At 38.5% G+C, this 14,313-nt stretch overlaps 1 protein-coding gene across 2 annotated transcripts in view; it reads left to right on the top strand.

The window, feature by feature from the left end:
- PTN (pleiotrophin) overlaps window positions 1–14,313 on the top strand; it is a 1,697,813-nt gene that overhangs the window by 1,047,429 nt on the left and 636,071 nt on the right. For both annotated transcript variants that reach the window (XM_044088220.1, XM_044088218.1), the window contains exon 3: window positions 7,555–7,657. In XM_044088220.1, the coding sequence (XP_043944155.1) occupies window positions 7,564–7,657 (94 nt within the window). In that variant the 5' untranslated portion in view covers window positions 7,555–7,563. The remainder of the gene's footprint in view (window positions 1–7,554; window positions 7,658–14,313) is intronic.

Genomic DNA, 14,313 nt, shown 5'->3' with positions numbered 1-14,313 from the left:
ACTACCTACTTGCTAAACTCACTGGCTCTTACCTCTAACATGATCTAACATTCTCCTGTATAATTAGCATAAGCCACTCCCCCAGAATGCCTCAGTTGCATTAAAGGTTGGCAAGAAAGATCACCCTCTGTGGTGCTGCACATATTCATGAGGTAGGGCTGTCACTGAGTAGGAATGAGAAACCTTTCTGAATGTGACCAGTTGTTTCAAAGCCTAGGATTCCAACACTGTGTTATATTCATAAAATGCATAAAAGCATTGTGCCTCACCATACCAGACTCAATGTTTTATTGTGTAGAGATAATTTGCCAGAAGTTGGCCAGGTTATGAATTCAGCGATATAATCAAAGAAGTTTATCTCTTTTCTCTTGTTTTAGGGCCTTATCAAAATGAGCCTGAACTGCATGTGTTTTTGTTATGATTAATGTCAGCACCCTATTCACAGTTATTCACTGTCACCATGGTTTTGGAGTCCTTTGAATCTAGTATTACAATGGATTGCCTTTTAACACATTTTTTGACAAATATATGTTTCATCGACTAGGTTTGTAGTCAATTTACTTATGAGCTGCATTTTAATCAAATTAATAATCAAGATTTAACTGTCTTACCTAGATCTGCAAGTCAAATTATAATCAAAGTATGTACTCGTCGGTCACTTTGAAGTCAACTTTTTATTAAACAGTGGTCACCCCTACCATACTGACAATTATTTTCCTTTTGGACAATTGTTAAAGACACACAGCATGATCATTTCATGATCTGATCTTCTTCATGAAAACAAAGAAACAGTTCTAGTGCATTTTTCATTACTAGGACGGACACCAGGTTATGAATGCTAATTAGAAAGTGTATGAAATACACATTATTATTTGTAAGTATTTTATGCCAAAGGAAGTTTGGCATAGGTGCTTGTGTATAGGCTGGTGACATCTGTTATGTTTTGGGACAGACACACTTCACTGATGTTGATACTGGTGCTTATGGCTAATGCTAATGCAAGGTCTATGTTGAGTTTGGCACTTAAGATTTGTGTATCATCATGGCAAAATATTCCCGATGATTTAGTTGACAGTTATTTTATAAGGCTCTCAGTTACTATGGTACAAACTATTAGGTAATAAAGGAGGGCTTCTCCCTATAGTCAGTGTAAGCTTTACGTTGTACCTGGGATTAGGCATATGAATGGTATTCCTTTTAATACATCAGTTTTTCTTTTTCAATTAGTCCTGCAACCTTATGGGTATAGAAGAAATGCAAATTAAATTCAAAACTTGATTACAGGAAAGACTGAGGACTGTCATCGGTATTAAACAAATGCAGTCCTGTGACTTCATGTATGTGCTAAAATCGCACAATTTATGAACATTATCCCATGCTCCTTTACTTTTTACTTTAATTTACTAATTTTTTGACTGCATAAGTTCACTGGAAATTTTTTATGAGGCTACCTGGAAACAGTATCTGCTTACATGACTTGCTCAGAGTTACCAGTAGGCAAAGAAGGTATAAGGAATCAAACTCTGTTCCCTGTACACAGGAAGCATATCATTAACAGCTTCAGACTTCTGAACTATCTACTAGATGAATGGGTACAGGGTGGAGTTAGGGCAGAGACACGTTTAATCTTGGAAACAATGAGTTTCAGTGCACACGTTTAACTGCTCTGTTGTTTCTTCATTTATTTATTTATTAATTTATTTATTTATGTGTTCTAATATTCTCTTGGCTACCTTTTCAAGTGCAAGGATTGCCTCCAGTACTACTAATGGACAGATCCAGCTCCTAAATGCTTTATCCCATGCATGGGTCCCCTCACATTATCTATGATATGATCCCAATTATTCTTACTGGGGGTAATATATAATTATTGACCATGTCATTGCCCTTCGGACGCAAAATGGGATAGGTTAATTCAAGTACTAAAAGTGAAAGTATATATATATATATATATATATATATATATATATATATATGTGTGTGTGTGTGTGTGTGTGTGTGTGATATATGTGTGTTTATATATATATATATATATATATATATATATGTGTATGTATATATATATATATATATATATATATATATATATATATATATGTGTGTGTATGTGTGTAGATATGTGTGTGTTTATATATATATGTGTATGTATATATATATATGTGTGTGTGTGTGTGTGTGTAGATATGTGTGTGTTTATATATATATATATATATATATATATGTATGTATATATATATATATATATATATATATATATATATATATACACACACACACACACACACACACACACACACACACACACACACACACACACACACACACACACAGAAATACAAGTAAAAAAAATTATCAGTTGCCCACAATAATTGGAGAATGTTACCTTAGCTGTCTAAAATGAATTTGTCAGTAAAGCCATACAATCCTGTCAATTTAAAAAGAAGAACAAAATGGCAATTTATAGAAAATATTGTCATATACTGAAACTAAATAAATAAACAGATTAATTAACTAAAATAACAGTATCAGACCCTCAGCAGTCATCTCCCAATCTATACAAGCAGGCATCTCATACATCCACTTAAGCAGCATGTTAATAAGACAACATGCAACCTGTCCAAGTTTAACCCAGAAATATTCATTTCTATCCTGTCATCTATTAACTGGAATATAGGTTCAGAGGTTCATAGGTAGGTACTAGGCTATCTGCCCGAGGGCATTTATAAGCCTAGCCAGAGTGTGTCAACTTTCACCGTCCCATTGATTAATTAACTGAGCCTCTGTTAAGCAGAGCCAATGAAGTGATCCCAGGTGTGTATTTTCTGTTACCCATCCACTCGTCAAGGCTTCTTCAAGAGTGTTAGTGAGGGGCTCTGCCTAATGTAGTTAGGAATTTTGTTCCAAAGCATGGGGAGTCTCTGTGACAGGAATCTATCCCTCCAGCATGTTCTATTTATTGTTATAGCGATGTTTAGCTCACTAGAGCGCGTGGCTCGCAGTGACTTGGATTTCTTTAGGTGGAGCATGTCCATCAATTCTGAGTTGGACATGGCTTTGTAAGTCAGGCAGAGATCACCTCTGAGTAAGCGATATGCCACTGAGTACAGCCGGAGTTTTTTCAGTTGGGCTGCATAGGACATATGTTTGAGGCCAGTAATCCTCTTGGTGAGGTGCTTTTGTGGTCTTTCCAGCTGTTGGAAGTGTCTTGTGAGGTACATCCCAAATGGGGCATTGTACTCTATGATGGGTCTGATGAGTGATGAGTAGAGGGGCACTATAACCTCTTTATTTCTAGATGTGAACTCCTTAGTAATTAGATGGGCCACACAGAAGGATTTCCTAACTACTTTGGCAATATGATTGTCAAAGGAGAGATTACTATCTACCTGGGCCCCCAGATCTCTTATTACCTTTTCTGCATTAAGGAGGCTGCTGCCTATGTGGTAATTTGTGGGTGTTTTGTTTTTCCCAAACGGGACGACTATGCCTTTTTTGGCATTTAGCTTGAGGCCATGACTTTGACACCAGGAGTCTGTCTCAGTAAGGCCTTTTTGAAGGATGTCCGTGTCAGCCAGAGAGTCAATTATGGCTCTCAGTTTGCAGTCATTGGCAAACTTGGTTAGCCATAGTCCTCCTGTGTTTGCCTGTACTTCTGAGAAATATATGCCGAACAGTTGGGGTCCCAAAACCAAGCCTTGCAGGAAACCACTTGTGACTGGTTTAGAGTTGGACCTGGAGCCCGCTATTCTTACAGTGTGACTTCTGTCTGTAAGCCAGTTGGCAACCCATCTTGTGACATAGGGGTTTATGTTCAGGCTGGTAAGGTTTTCTATAATACCCGAGTGAGGAATAGTGCCGAACGCCTTGGCGAGATCAAAGTAGGCTGTATGAACCACCATTCCCTTGTCTATGGCCTTGGTGACTGTCTCGAAGAAGTCAACTAGGTTAAGTAGGCATGATCTGCCCTTAACAAAGCCGAACTGGGTCGGATCAAGTGTTTGGAGGTTTCCAATGTCTTTGTTAATGAGTTCCATGATGATGCACTCCATAGCTTTGCAGACCAGGCTAGTCAGGCTTATGGGGTGATAGTTACCAGGGTCAGTTGTGGCCCAGCCTTTGTGGAGCAGAATAACCATTGCTGTGCACCATTCTATGGGCATGTAGTCTGTGGAGAGGCTGAGGCTGAACAGCGTGTTTAGGTGGGGGGTTAGTTTGTTCTGTAGTTCATGCAAGATGCAGCCTGGGACACCATCTGGCCCCACTGATGCTGTGTTTTTGGCTTTTGAAAGGGCTGTTTTCACCTGTGCTTCTGTGATTTCCAGGACACTACACTTTTCCGGTATTGTTGTGGGCCCTTTTGAAGGTGAGAGGGAGGTAAAGTTTGCACTGAATCTATCTGCCAGGATGTTGGCAATATCAGTAGGTTCAGTATATTTTGTGATATTTTGCACTAGCTCAGAGCATATCTGTGAGTTGCCACTTAGATTTTTGATATAGCTAAGGAAGGCTTTGTGGTTATCTTTCAAATCCTTGGCTATTTTTCTTTTGAAGTTAGCCTTGGATGGTTTTATGAGGGACCTTAGTTTCTTACTGATACTGATCAGGGATATCTTTCCTTCTTGGGATTTGCTTTTTTTCTGAACTAGTTTCCTCCTGTTGTGTAACCTGTTTATGGCAGGGGTCCACCAGACTGTTTTCCTTCTCTTAGGAGAGTGAGTCTTGGTTTTGCTAGGGATGGCACAATCCATGCATCCGTGTAGGTGCTCATAGAGTGCAATTGTAAAGGATGCTGCATCTTGGGCAGTGTTATCCTTTAGCATGGGGGCTGTGAAACTTACCACCTCTGCCTTAAGTAAGGTGAAGTTTGCTTTAGAAAAGTTTTTCACTGTGGTTTCCTTGGATGGGGGTGGTGGTGGGGTGTGGACATCCAGGGTGATTAGTTTATGGTCTGATCTAACCAGTGACGGGTTGACCTCCGGTACGGAACACCTGTCGCCCATGTTGGTGATGACCAGGTCCAATATTTTGTGGCCTCTGGTAGGGGAGTTTACCAGCTGATCCAGGGCATTTGAGTTGATAAATTCCAGGAAGTGCTGAGCCTGGGAGTTTGTACTCAGGTAGTTTTCCCAGTTAATGGTAGGGTAATTGAAATCGCCCAATATCAGGGTGTTTGGTAGGACCTTCATGTTTTCCAGTGTCTCCAGAAAGGCGGAGTGGTGGTCCTGGGTCATGGAAGGTGATCTGTAGCAGGCCACAATTTGCATTGCAGATTTGCCCAATGTTAGTTGCACATGGATGATCTCAGGGTTATCATGCTGCGCCACTAACCTGAAGGTCCTAAAAATCCCCTCCTTAGATGTTGTGTAAATTAACTCAGTACAGTTTTTATAAATATACTAAATAGACTTGCACCTTCTAGAAGGAAGATACTGAAAAAAATGTATTTTGGCTATCCAAAAATACCAGAATGTTAATGCAGAATAGAGAAAAAGTGTGGAAAGAATGGCAACATTATAAAACATTGCAATATCTCGAACGCTTCAGAATATTATGCAACCATGCTAAAAACATTTATTGTATTTATTGTATTCATTTATTTATTTGACATTTGTTGACTGAGTTAGTCCAACTGAGCAACAACCTTTTTCAGTGGAGGCCCTGGGAGAAAAACTCCACATTTTGTACAATCAAAAAATGTATGCACTAATCATTTACACTACAGTAATAAAGGTGAGAACATAAGTAGTATAAACAAAATCTTACACAAAAAATGTACTATGACAACTTTCAGAACAGAAAAACACAACCCCAAAAAATTCATTTTACCCGTTAAAGAAATCTGACATCCATGACAAAAATTTAACCTTAACCCTTTTCTCAATAACTCACTACTCAAAGCTGCAATAGAATTCAACTCCTATTTTATAGCTAGTATAGAGTCTCTAACCTAGAATTTTCCAACATCCAATTCCCAACATGCAAGAAAAGCCACATATTACCACACCCACTTTCACACATATGTGTGTGTGTGTGTGTGTGTGTGTGTTATGTATAAAGATATATAATTTGTACAACAGTTTGTAATTTCTTCATGTCTTCTCCCCTCTGAATGTCTCTAACACTTGAACCCTTTAAGACATCCTTATGCTCTGCTATGCTTCTTACCTCTTGCTATATTTTCCATTCCAGAACACCTCTATGTTCCACAAGGGCATCATTTCATTGTTTCTCTGCTGTGGTCAATACATATTGCTACATTTCCCATTCCAGAACATTTCTACATTTGACAGGGGTATCAGTGCACTGTTGCTCTGCTATATCCCTTACCTTTTTCTACATTTCCCATTACAGAACATGTCTACATTCCACAGGGGTATCAGCGCACTGTTACTCTGTTATGTTCCTTAACTCTTGCTAGATTTCCCATTCTAGATCATCTCTACCTTTCACAGGGGTATTAGTGCATTGTCGCTGTGCTATGCTCCTTTCTTCTTGCTATATTTCCCGTTCCAGGATGCCTGTACATTCCACAGAAGTATCGGTACATTATACTCTGCTATGTTTCTTACCCCTTGCTACATTTCTCTTTTCAAACACATCTGCATTCCACAGTGGAATCAGTGCACTGCTGCTCTGTAATGTTCCTTACCTCTTACTACATTTCCATTCCAGAACACCTCTACATTCCAGACAAGTATTGGTGCCTTATTACTCTGCTATACTCTCTATGTCCTGATACATTTCCCATTCCAGAACACCTCTATATTCCACAGAAGTATCAGTGCATTGTTACTCTGCTTTGTTGCTTACCTTTTGCTATATGTCCTATTTCAGAACACCTTTACATTCCATAGGGGTATCAGTGTATTAAACTGCATACAAGGCTGCTCTTCAGTTTATACTTCACTTCTTGTTTGTGTTTCACTGAGCAGCTATTGACAGATTTGATTATATTTGCTAATCATATCTTGCTCAATAGTATAGTTGAGATATTTCTGGTTAAGCTCTTACTGTGTAATATGAAGGACATATCTGCCTCCCTTACATTCTGCTTTTCAGTATTATGCTGAAGTTACTCTTTAGTGATATATATCATGGACTTCATTTAATGGCCAAAATTAGTGTAGATTACAACAATGTTTGGTAACTTGATTTATGACTAAGTATGATGCATGTTCGGTTTAAGAAAAAGTCAAACTACACACTATAAATAGCTTCATGTCAATGTACTATTGTGCATTTTCATTTTATTAGTATTTTACTAAATGTTGTGCAAATGAAGTGACATTTTCAGCTTTTTAGAAAAATTACACTTAACCTTAAGTGGATTAAAACTATTCCACCTGAAGTCTGTTTCTGCAAGCTTGTTTACTAGAATCTGCCTGAATCCAAGGAAAAAATCAGAACAACTACATGTTATATAGCTATGTTCGAAATAAACAAGACAATATTTTTTGCACATTTCAATTGTGTATGAATCAAACACAAAAAGCAGTATATGTTACACTTAACTAACTGCATGATATCTTATATACTTTTCCTTTCTTACCGCAGGTTCACAAAATGCAGCAGCTTCTCAGGAAAACAGTTGTATTTTTCTTCCTGATCCTGATGATAGTCAAGGCTGATGTTGACAGCAACAAAAAAAGAAAGGAAGGTAAGACAATGTCTCAAAGGAAAAGTCAGTATAATAGTTTTGTTGTAGTCATTAATCCAGCACAGTGCATACAACGAGGATTCCATTTTCTTAGTCTCTAGGAACATGAAACTTTGCTTTTGCCAATTTGCATGCATTAATGTATAAATGCTTCACTAGAACTTTGGAAATGGAAAGATGGCATACTTGACTTGCCTTACACTTTCTCTGTATATAAATAAGGATCTGTTAAAAGAAATCAGCCTAAATTTCTATTTCACTGTTTATTCTATTAATCTACAAATGTGTCACATTTGAATTCCAACCTTTGTGTATAAGTTTAGTAAGGATAGTGTTTTCTGCAATGCTGGGAGCTGGTTTTGTAAACTGTAATTTAAAACAATGTAAGAAACTTTTCTGTTGAAGTTTTTAATTTCTGTTATGTTTAGTTAATCACTATATATTAAAAAGCAGAAAAAAATCAGAAAATGGTAGTGGAAGAAGCGAACTTAAACATGTCTTATAAAAAAATAAAAACTTATTTTGAAATATTATTAATATTATATAAAACTAATAACTCTAGTAGGAATTCTGAAGTAATCCCAACAGGGTAGACAGTCTATTTCCAGTTGAAAATCCCTTGCTAATCACACGAACAAGCGATCCAAACAAAATAAAAAATAAACAGAATGAGTTTCATCCCAATCTTTCTGACTATATACTTGTTATTAGGTACAAAAGTGGTTTATTTTGTTGTAAAACAAAATGTATTGTTAAACATGTTAACAATTCAAATACCTTCTCCTACCCTTATCAGTGGGATATTTGAATTGGTACTGCCCTACTTACAGAAGTTGAAGTACCATATCATTATTCATTTTTATTAATGTAAAGTGCATGAGGTTTAAATTATTAATAAAAATGAATAATGATATGGTACTTCAATTTCTGTGAATTTATCAAAGACATTATAATTTATGGTTGGAAATATTTACACATTAGACAATTTGGCAATCAAAAACACACACACACACACACACACACACACACACACACACACACACACACACACACACACACACACACACACACACATATATATTTATATTGGCATCCAGAAAAAATACATTGTCCAAAACATACATTTCCATACATTATTATTAACAAAGAGGGAGGGGGCTTTGCTTAATATGTTAATCAGATAAGAGTTTCCTGTGACAATGGCTCAGTTTTATTAACATTTTTGATACTGTGATAATCTAGTGTATGTCAAGATGCAACTATTTTTGCATTTGTTATTCTCCATGGAATTTCTTAATATTCTCCTAAGGGGGGGAGGGGGTAAGTAAAGGTGCCTTGATCGTTTTTAGTTCTGTAATGAGTTCCATAATTTTTTTTAACATCTGACTTTTATGTCTCTTACAAGGGCATCATTCTTTAAATTGTTCAGGTTTCGCAGAAAGGATTCCATCTCTGTGGTAATTCTAGCTAATCTATAGCCTTGAGATTTTACTACATTATACTTGTTTTTGCAGGATGTAGAATTTTACTTTGGAGTAGTAAATTATTCTTGTTGGTTTTCTAAACAGATAGTGATGATTCCATTGCTGTTGGTGTCCTTGAATGTCTGCATATCTAAGAAAGTGATTGAAGTAGAGCAGTGGGAAAAGGTAAATTTCAGGAAGGGGGGTAGTTTGATTGAGGTAAGTGATAAAATTTCCAAGCTGCAAGGCGTCACATTCTCACACAGTAAAAATATCATCAATAAAGTGCAAATAGCATGTGATATGCTGCATGTAGTCTATGTTATTTAAAACACAGTCCTCCTCCCACTTGCTCAGGGCTATGTTAGCTATGCTGGGAGCCATGGCAGACCCCATTGCTATACCATTTTTTTGTTTGTAGTGTTTGCCATTGAAAGTAAAGAAATTAAAATCCAGTACATGATTAATGGACTTGCTTAACTTTTGCAGTTGTGCCTGTGTACCTTGATTATGTCTCTTAAATGACCTGTGGTGAAAGACTTGGGAACTCATTTTGATAACAACTTCACATTCAAGCATCATGTAGCAGCAGTGGTCGGAAAAGCCTTTTACTTGGTTCATCTCATAAGTAAAGGGATTGCATCCAGAAAAATTATCTATACTCCTCCCTCGTTAGACCAATAATTGAGTATAATTCCCCGTTTGGGATGTACCTCTCCATATATCTGCACTGACTGGAAAGGCCACTGAAATACCCCACAAAGAGAATCCATGACCTCCAACACCTGTCCTTTGCAGACAGGCTTAAATCACTATCATTCTACTCGGTATAGTACAGATTGCACAGGTGTGATCTGTGTCTTGCCTACAAGGCAATCTCAGACCCTGCACTACTAGAGATGCTACATATCCACAAGTCTAATTCCTCACGCACAACCCACTCAAAAGGCCTGACCCTAATATGTGACATTAACAAAACCTCCTGGAGAGACAGGTTTGTCTCCCAGGGGCTGTCCCATCTCTGGAATAGACTTCCTTTACACGTCAAACAGAGCACCTCACTGACCGTCTTCAAGCACAACCTTGGTGAGTGGATGGGAAACCACAAACTCATCCCAGGGGTTCCACTTGTGTCCCTCACTGACAGGGGTGACAGGTGCTGACTGAGGTTTCTTTTTGGGGATACATTTTTTGCTAGGCTTGAAAGGGTGCCAGGGTCATTAACCCAGGAACCTCATATGATCCTATGAATTGTGAGGGAGCACTGTGTATAAGGGTTCCACATTGATAGTTAATAAAATATTGTCAGCTTCCACTTGCTGAAACTTTAGCAGGAAAGAATAAGTCACACATAAGAGATTCAATACATTTTTTGAGGAAAATAAAAAACATTACAGTGTTGGTATCTGTCATAAATGAATTGCTAAGTATGCCTATGCAGGCCTATGCAGCACCTGAGTTACTGTGTGCTGGCACAGCATATCCATAATTTAGAAGATGCAAATGCCATACAGGGTTGTAAACCATAAGGTACCCCAGCATATTTGTGACATACCCAACTAACATCTTCAGTACTGTGTATAGATTGACTGTGTCACTGAAGATGATGAGCTTACTTCCAGATGGCCTCCTGATTTTCTTATCACTGGACAGCCTCTACAACAAAAGAAGAGAATGAAAATGATGTTAGGGTGAGCAGTCAGCCTGCTGCTTATCTAGCCACCCATATGATGCACATCTCGTGGCAGTGTTGGATGTGCCTGCTCATCAATTCTTAACACCTACAATTGTTGGAGGTCATGGCAGTTCATGTTGGATATGGAGGAATGATAACCTCTTTTGGAATGGGTATGATACCTTTAACTGTTAACTGATTAGATACAAGAATTTTCTGACTGATCTTCAGTCATCCATGGGATCCCAATTCCCATGGTCTGCTGCCTGCCTATGAACTGTCAAGTTATTACACAAGTATCATGTCATAGAAAGGGAGGACCAGACCTATAAAGAGTGAGATGTCCACCTCACTACGTACTGGTGGACAGCATTCTCTTCTTGCCATTGGTGTCAAAATGTATGGCACATAAGGATGCCATGTGTGTGCAAGCAATGTACATGTCTCCTATTAATTGTGACAGCCATCAATCATTTTACATGTCATCATGGTTACCATCGCTGTCGCACACCTAAAACATGCTAATATGGCTGGGTGATGGTATTGCTCTACCAACTCTGAAAGGGTTCTTCAGCACTGACTATTGTCAAGTGACTACATGTCATGTCCACCATGTCTGACATTAGAAGCCTGCCTCAAAAACTGGTGATTCCTGAACATTTCAGTGCAGAATGTGTCATGTGTACCATGATGTATTTAAATCTGATTAGTGGGCTTATGTGTCTTCCCAACAAATTGTCTGACATTACAGGTACTATTTAGAAATCAAACTAGTGTGCATGTTATCATATTACTGCACAGCTATATTTGTACCACTGTACTGCAAGTAACAATTACAAACTCTTATATATAGTTTTGGTAACAGGTGGTATCACTATGTACATCCAAAAACAAAACCCAAATGTGAATAACCAGAACACAGTCAAAAGCAACAAAAAACACACATGCACCAAAGTAAACCAGGCTGCCACCTCCAGAAAGGAAATATTTGTCATACCTGGAGTAATAAATGGAGGCACTTTTTTATTATTAAAGCTGTCCGTCAACAAACAGACAGCACTTCATCAGAAAATATTTTCAATACAGTCATACAAATTTTTATAGGCCAATTCAATACAGGCCTATAAAAGGCTGTGTGACTGTATTTCCTTTCTGGAGTTGGCTCCCGGTTTACTTTGGCAGATTATCTGTTCTTTATTGCTTGCAGCTGTGATCACTGTGCACATCTTGTTGGTTGAATTTTGGTGGACTTTTGTCTTTTTTTACAATGTTTGCAAGAAGTATAAGTTCAGATTTACTAATGGATACAATAAGACCTTGTTGGATGCAGTGGGCTGTGAGCACCCAGTCTTAATGCGTCATTGTGGGATTCAACATGAGGAGCGGTAGAAGCATGGGAAGACATGCTGACTAATGTAAAGACCATGGGGGTGGGCATGGCCACATTATAAATGAATAATGACATAAATTAATTGGTAAGCTTGACATGACCAAGAAGAGGCTGAACCTCCTGCAAGCTTAACTAAACATATAAGGACCACCAGCCATGATATAGTGTTTTCAGCTGAGTGAGAGCTGCTTCTATCCTCAGTGACAGACGTTTCACTGGCCAGCATTCCAAGTGGTGTAGAGGTGGATTCTGCAGAAACAGAAGTGAGGAATAGGCCTGTTTGCCCACCATGTGCATTACTGAGGTTTCTTCCTCTTGCTCTGTGACTAACCCTCTGCTTTTATTTTGCAGGGGATTGAGACATGCCATATACTGTATCCAGCAGCCATTAACATCTGGCTAACAGGGTACATCTGTTTCACCACAAGCTTACTGTGTTTATAGTGGTGTAGCTTATCATACACTGACAATTGGGCATTTTTATAGGGCTTGTCTCACCTGTCGCTGAAAATCTACAATGCTTCCACTCCACATGCGGGAAGTGAGGGTCCCCTGAGGAGATGTTGCTGTTGCCCATGCTGCTGACACCACTGCTGACCACTGGTGCTGGGTCTAGTGCTATTGCTTGCTATGATGATGATGATGACAGACACATGCAATGGGTTGCAGCATAGTCTGCAGAAGACTTTCCTTATCCTCCTTGCCATCATCACAGCTTTGTGATGGCTCATTGTTTGGTGTATGACACATATGATGCAGTACTTGAATATCTCAGTTGGGATTTTTGAGATTTAGATTAGTCAAGGATGTTTATCAGATGGGAATGGTGCCTAGACTGAGGACCATATTACAGCATGGGTATATAAGCAATTTCCTGCACTGGATGCACATTACCAAAACAAGATTCTTCACATCTCACAAGCTAATACTACAGATGCTGTTGAAATTTCCATGGACTACCGTGCTCACTTACTGTGATCCAGCCTGCAGGAACAGCTCTCTCATAACTTCTACATGCATGGTGTGGAATGTGACAGACTCTCTTTACCCCAGGCCAGTAATCAAAGAGCCTCAATCTTCTTCATTGTCACTGGTGAGAGACTGTCACTAAAAACAGGAATGGTTTTAAACAGCATTTCAAATGCAGCTCTCAGAATCAAGCTCAATTTCCCCCAAGAGCACACAAGAAACCTGCTCCAGACCTTGGAGTGGGCTCTCTGTCTCTCCACATCCAAAACAAGACTCACTTTGGAGCACTGTGTCCCATTTCCAAGTAGCTGACACACCCATACCTGGGTATTTGATTTTCAAACACACACACACACACAACACACACACAACACACACACACACACACACACACACACACACACACACACACACACACACACACACACACACACACACACACACACACACACACACACACACACACACACTCTCTCTCTCACACACATGCACACACATGTACATACATGCACACAGTCCTGGAAAAGGCTGGTACAGGTTTACCAGCTGCACCCCTTCTGCCAGACTGCCACCAGTCAACTATTGTCAAACTCTTACAAGGGTATCCAGTTATTCTGAGTAAAATCAATAATAACATAAATGGTAGAATGTAACCAAAGAAGCCAGGCTTTTCAGAGTGGCCAAGGCATCACTAAAATAAGCACAAGTACTCTCAAGATTTTAAAATTATTCTCTAAAAGGCCAGCCACAATGAAAGGTATAAACATATTTAATTGTAAGTAATAATGTAGAAAACATGAGAATACTAACTATTTAAGTAAAATAAACATCAGGGTATCAATAATAGTAGAAATAAAAATAACACAGTTGGACATATTCAAACAGCTTTAGAAAAAGAGTACTTAATTAATCTCACTGTATTTCCTGATTGTCTAAAGAATAACTGTACCCTAGCTAACTTTATTAATATGGAAAAGCAAGATAGGATGGTGAGAAGCTGTAATCCATTTCAACAACACTTTCCTAACAATCCTAAATGCCCATGCCCCACCTCATACCACAAAACTCAAAATGAATACTGACCCCTGAATCACCAAAGAGACTAAAATAAGATTGTTCAAAGGAATAGAGCTTTGCATCACAGGAGAACCACAAAAAC

This window comes from Protopterus annectens, chromosome 11.part0 (assembly GCF_019279795.1).
Source record: "Protopterus annectens isolate FY-2018-M chromosome 11.part0, PAN1.0, whole genome shotgun sequence".
Taxonomy (NCBI): domain Eukaryota; kingdom Metazoa; phylum Chordata; order Ceratodontiformes; family Protopteridae; genus Protopterus; species Protopterus annectens.
The sequence above is the reverse complement of the archived record's forward strand: the minus strand, read 5'-3'. Positions and strand labels throughout refer to the sequence as shown.